This window comes from Erigeron canadensis, chromosome 4 (assembly GCF_010389155.1).
Source record: "Erigeron canadensis isolate Cc75 chromosome 4, C_canadensis_v1, whole genome shotgun sequence".
In the NCBI taxonomy this organism is placed as follows: Eukaryota; Viridiplantae; Streptophyta; class Magnoliopsida; order Asterales; family Asteraceae; genus Erigeron; species Erigeron canadensis.
Genome location: NC_057764.1, coordinates 23,809,314 through 23,815,515, shown reverse-complemented (window position 1 = coordinate 23,815,515; position 6,202 = coordinate 23,809,314). Strand labels below are relative to the sequence as shown.

Sequence of the window (6,202 nt, the reverse complement as noted above, 5' to 3'; positions counted from 1 at the left end):
TAATTAAACACTTGGAATTCACTTATTTACATATAAACAACATTATTCAACATTAAACTTTGCATCTTGACATAGTTAATCAACTCTATTAATAATTTTACTCATGAAAACGTCGTTTTTAACTGAAAACATCAACTTTCAACAACCCCAACCCTCATGGTCGAATTTACAGGGACAAAACTTACTTTAAAACTTAATCAACAATCAATTGATGATATAATACCTGTAGGGTTGATCAACGGATCGAAAACCAAGCAAAAACCCTTCCAAAATCCCCCGAAATCGACTATAACTTGAAGAATTAACCTAGGGTTTTGTGTGTGAGAATTTTCTAGGGTTTAGATCTGATTTCCAGCCTTTAGGTCGTGCATAAGCTATTATATATAGTGGAATAACTTTCAAAACTTTACATCTAGGCCCTCGCACTTTTTTACAACCCGTTTTGGCCCTTAACGGCTCTTTTATCGCCTACGGGGACACTTATCGACCCTTATATCTTATCGGGAACATTAATTGGCTTTATTAATCATTATCAACTTTAATTTCATTACTTTAAATCACTTTAACACATATCTCATGTAGATCGTTAAATTCACGTAAGCACATATAAAATGCATAGTTACTAACAGTCGTTAACGGCAAGTTAACTGTCAACGTTAAAAAGTTTTGGGATGTTACACTGTGATTATTATAATACAACTTGGAAAGTATAACACTTAAAACCATATATCTTTAAAATTATAAGCTTTTATGAATTAAATGTATGAAAATTTAATATTGATAATATTGTAAATCATGTGTCCAGTGTTGGACACGAGTCTAAAATCTAATATTATACTAATAAGCTATAAAGTTGATGTTTCATTAATAATGGTCTTTGAGCTTAAGTAATTATATATTTATATCAATACTTTTTATACTTGTAAGAATGGATTATTCGAGGTTTTGAAATTCTTACATTTCATTTGTAATTTACGAATAGAAATAGGTTAATCTGTCAATTTTTGAAAAAATAAAAAACATATTAAAAGTAAAAATAAGCATCCAGCTTACACTAGGAAGCCTATCAGTCAAGACATCGAAAAGCAAAAAATCAAAAAAACACGAGAGACAGACTGCCTAATAAACCCTTCACCAGTTCATCGACTTTATTTATGTGTTAAAATTATAAATTTATACATCCAATTATTTATTTTCTCCTTGTCATCGTCCATCTCTTACCTCTTCCAGAGACAAGACTGTTGTTGTCCTTGTCACCATCTTTGTCTGTAAAATAAATCTTAATTAACCCTCCACAATCATCATTATCATCGAATTTTTATAATCAATGGACAAGATTTACAAATTTCAAACAATTATCATCTGGGTATTCATTATTTCTTCAATTCAAGTCCTTGCTAAGAAGTCCCCTCGCCCTATTTCTGTAAGTTTTCACTATCTTTATATATAAATATTTATTTATTTATTATCATCTGGGTTTTAATAAAGATGCGATTTTTATGTTTTCAGGATACTGAAGTTAGACAAAAGAAGCAAACTTGTTACTCGGAAATTGAATTGTATGCTTTTTTCACCCCTTTTTTTTCCCAATATAAATAGTTTGTTTAAATTATTAAGTACTGAATTTTTAATTTTTTTTATATGATTATTGAATGTTTCTATATATGTTTTATTGTTTTTTGAACTAAATAAACCTGCACACTTTTAAAAAGTTTTGATTTTTCAGAGTTTCTTTGATTTGTTTTTTAGTACTATGTTAGAGTTGATGTCAACATGCATGAACAATGACTATAAAAGAATGTAAATTGAATTAGAAAGCGTTAACGGACTTAGGTATTTACGTAGTTCTGTTGATTAGTGTGGTTGACTTACCTTCATGGCCGCATTAGAGAGTTAGTTTCATTATAAATGGAAGTATGGTTTATAGTTATAACGAGGATATATACGCACTTGGACTTCTGTATAGTGGCACTTAACATTGTACTCGATAGAAACGAAAACATATCTATTTTTTTGTTTAGACCAATAAAAAGGATAGAAATTTCATTTTATAACAAGTGAAACTCGAGATGAGTAACACGTGTGCCAAGTTTTTCTTACTATTCTTATTGCTTTGTTGATGTACTGTTGACCTGTTGTCGGATTGACAGTGGATACTGGGGGGCACAATGCAAGACTTCCATGGTTGCAAAGGAGAACTGTGCCTTAAAATGCTTGTCACCGGCTTGTTATGAGCTTATTTACGAGAGTGATCCGGTTAGCAACAACGAATTTTGATACCTATTTTGAACCATAATGTTTGATTGTATCCTTATTTTGAATTTTGTTTGGTGAATGCATCTATCAGCTGGAAGAAGGGGAGAAAGATTACACGAGGAGCCAGGAGTACAAGTACTGTATGCACAGGTTAGTTCTGTGTGTTGACTTAAATTTATCGATTCATGACAGATTCCAACTCAGTATTACAACAATCTACATAACTTTCTCTTACAAAAAGATATCTTTCAAGTGTCTGTCCGAATGTACATGTTGCATCTGAAGTAGGGGCAGAGCTTGAATCAGTATCGAGTGGGTTCATTATTAAAATTATCACGGCTTGTGGATAAAGTTAGGAGGTTCAACTACAAATTTATATGAAATCTTTTTACTCTAAAATACACTATAAATATGGAGAATAAATATGTTCAACAGGTTCGACCGTACGCATTCAAAAACATTATTTGTTTAAATGGATTCCTTAAAACTCTTTTTCTTGCACGCATATGCCTGTTGAAACACTTTTCTACTTACAAGCCTTTAGTAGCAACTAGCAATCTATTCATCATCTGAGAAGTTAAGCCCGGACTATCATTTATATTTGCAAGTTTCTCATCATCAACAATGTCAAATTATGGTGGTTACTGTTACAAACAGAATTAGTTACTGAATTCTTAGTCCACCTTAATCGAACATAAATAGGGAAACATACTTTGGTATGATAATCTAGGTATTTAGTTTCTTCATTGGGTACAATTATTATCATGAGTCTGAAAACAAGTGTCATGAGGTAGAGCCCTGATACTATTTATAACACCAAAACCTAAATTTATCGAATCAAACTGTTGGTGTCGGGTTTAAGTCTCGTTGTAGACTTGAGTTTTGTAGCTGAAGTGTCGACCTTAAAATAATAGTAAATTAAATTATTTAAAATCACTTGGTAGAAGTTATTGTTAACCCATCGCTCAATGCTAATAAGGTGCTTTAAACGCATACTTTTTAATAAATACGGAATGAGATGTTAGAAGCTCTGTTGCTTCACTTCCTATCCTTCATTGCATTTTGGATGAGTTTGTACATATGTCCTTAGGTTGCAATGCTGCATGTTAGATATCAGTGTTTGACTCTTTTCTAATGGTTTATTTTGTTTCATTTCTAGATTGTCTTTGGGAGAGAGCTTGGATGGTGTTAGAGGTGCTTTCGAGTAAACAATAGGAGCGTTTCTCAGCCAGATTGTTGTTTGATGAGGACTAGAAATCTCACGTGTAGGCAAGTAACCGAGAAGTTGAAAACTTTTAAACCCAGATTGTGTTTTGAAGTATTATTGGGAAGGTTTACATTAAAGATAGTTTGGAAAATGTAATCTTTATGTTTAAACAATTTGTTTTTGTAAAGCTGTATTTGAGAAAGGTGTCTGATTTCTGGAAATGACTATGCACATTTGTTCTCTTGTAACAGCTGATCCAGCAGTTGTACTGATTGAGTTACTATGTAAGTGGTAGCAAAAGGGCATATGTATGAAGGAAATAACAAGTTATCTTTTCGCAATTTTTGATCAGGGTTTGCTTTCTTTTAAACTTTCAAATAAAATGAGTGAAGGATGAAAAGATAATAAAATGAGTGAAGGAAGAGAAGATATAATACTTTATATTCATCTAATCAGAAACACAGCCATGGCTGCAAGCACCAACATCATCTAATCATTGTTTAAGTAGATGTAGTAATCCATGGATTAAAACCATTGTTTAAGAAAATAAATTGTCAAAACGTACAAGAAAATAAGTCAACAACCTCTATATATACAAACCTTTTCAAACCCACATTAGTAAATCTATACCTATACAATATATAGATGCTTGAAAATAAAAATCGATACATGTTGAGAGGATAGCGTATTGGAGATATAGATGTTGAGATCCTGTGACCGGTGTATGAGAAGTGTAGGTATACAAAAGATGCATGAGTCTTTTATAGTATCCTTAAAAAAAAACTTTTGGCTTTAGTTTTAAAATAAATGTTGAAGTAGCTTATAAACCCAAAAGTCATACTAGCACACCTAAGGTCATCTCCAATGGAGAATAGAGTTTATCCAAGCAAACCGGTCATTTTAATAACACGTTAGCAAACTGTTCTGGCATAGTGAGCCAATAAACTGAACTTATTTTGTTTCCAACCCAACATATTAAAACTCAGCGTACATCACATAATAATTTATATTAAATTATAAAACACATTTTTGGAGGAAAAAAATAAAGGTGACCCACATTTTTGGAGTAGCACCAACTATCCACGATCATATTTTGGAGAAAAATAAACAAAGGTGACTCACTTTTTATTTGCTCACAATATGTAAAAAAATGGGTTGCAAACTGTGATCCAACGCATACAAACTGGGCATCAGTTTGTCCACAACCAGCACGCTGTCATGACATTCTCCATTGAAGATGGCCTAATGGTAAGTTGTGAAAAGCGTTTTAGTAAAAAAAGGTGTAAAATTGCGTAATCGTCAATTTTAAATAACTTTACACTCTGATAGTAAAAAGCTTTTAAAAGCTTAAAGTTGAGTATATTATCATTTTAAGATGAAGGATAATGAAAAACTTAATATTTACATACCTATAGGCAAGGTTGCGGAACTCGGTAAAAAGGATCGGATCGACGAGGGGGCAGTTAGGATTTTTTAAAAATCGGATTGGAATTGGATTAGTGGATAGTGTATGTAAGAAAAAAAATTAAAAATATATATAAACCTTCAAACTTAAATATAACATAATTTTTCAACTTAAACATAATTGATAAAAGCTTTAAAAAAAAGAAAAATAAGTTTGATTTTGGTTGACACGATCCGATACAGCGGAGTCTCGACCGATATAACCGAGTCTTGACCAAGTTGACCCAAGTCTGGAACCCTCACCGATTTTCGGATTGAGTATGACAAACTCGTATCGTCAGTCGGTCGATACACGATCCGACTCGGCTGTATTAGCCGAGTTTCACAACATCCCCTATATAGGGTATGTCTTCAACATATTACCTATACTATATTATAAAACATCTATACTTTTCAACTTTTAACTTTTCAACATTTAACAATCTACACCATATCAATAACTTACACTAATCGCCGCCGCCACCGCAACTCGCCGCCTCCACCCGTCACCACCGTCGCATTGCGCGGATATATAATCACCACCACCATAGCCGCCACTACCGCTACCACCACCCGTCACCGCCACCACTGCCACTGCCATTACATCACCACCACATTGTCACCTCCATCACCGCCGCAACGCGTAGGTACATTTCTCTCGTTGTATTAAAGATATATTTTTCTATTTAACTTTAAATTTTCAAAAGCTTTTTTCCATTGAATTTTAAAGCCACTTTTACATACTTTTCTATAAAAAAGCTTTTCACAACTTAAAAAAGAAATCTATCTTATATTAAGCAAATAAATCTAAAATTATACTCCGTTTAACAAAATTACAAAAGATAGGCCAAACACCCTAAATAGTAAACGAGGGTTGGTGTCCGCACGTGCGGCGATTAAATGGTGATAATAATACAAAATAGTGGAGGAGGAAACGATATGCGTGTGTGTAAATAGAAAGGAGAGAAAGAAGTGATTGTGTGTTAGATATTGTGTTTAGAAATATAGAATTAGAGATAATGTGTGAATTAGGGGCAATATGGGGATATTGAAAAGATTGCTGAATTTCCTAAAATAGAAAGTCTAATATATTTTATAAGAGATTATAGAAGTAGGGGTATTTTAAGAATAATGAAAAATTGCTTAATTTCTTAATTCCAATACCTTTTATAAGGGTTTATAGATAGTAGACAACAGATAAAAAGAAATAAGGAATTAAGAAAAAAGGAAACCAATAATCTGATTTTGTAAAAAGAAAAAAGAAAAAGAGAAGGGGGGATGATCGACCAATAAAAG

The 6,202-nt window shown here is 32.5% G+C and overlaps 1 protein-coding gene across 1 annotated transcript; it reads left to right on the top strand.

Annotated features, from left to right (window-relative positions):
* Nucleotides 1-1,139: 1,139 nt before the first annotated feature.
* LOC122596548 lies at nucleotides 1,140-3,804 on the top strand. The gene is made up of 5 exons (XM_043769150.1): nucleotides 1,140-1,423; nucleotides 1,510-1,559; nucleotides 2,151-2,256; nucleotides 2,348-2,406; nucleotides 3,416-3,804. The coding sequence occupies exons 1-5, from the start codon at nucleotides 1,328-1,330 to the stop codon at nucleotides 3,462-3,464; spliced, it is 360 nt and encodes a 119-aa protein (XP_043625085.1). The 5' UTR covers nucleotides 1,140-1,327; the 3' UTR covers nucleotides 3,465-3,804.
* Nucleotides 3,805-6,202: the final 2,398 nt, after the last annotated feature.

Bases quoted from the DNA above. Each gene is read 5' to 3' on its own strand.
- LOC122596548 (XM_043769150.1), top strand. From the start codon at position 1,328: ATGGACAAGATTTACAAATTTCAAACAATTATCATCTGGGTATTCATT. The intron at 1,560-2,150 runs GTATGCTTTTTT...TCGGATTGACAG, and splicing joins TGTTACTCGGAAATTGAATT to TGGATACTGGGGGGCACAAT. The intron at 2,257-2,347 runs GTTAGCAACAAC...TGCATCTATCAG, and splicing joins TTATTTACGAGAGTGATCCG to CTGGAAGAAGGGGAGAAAGA.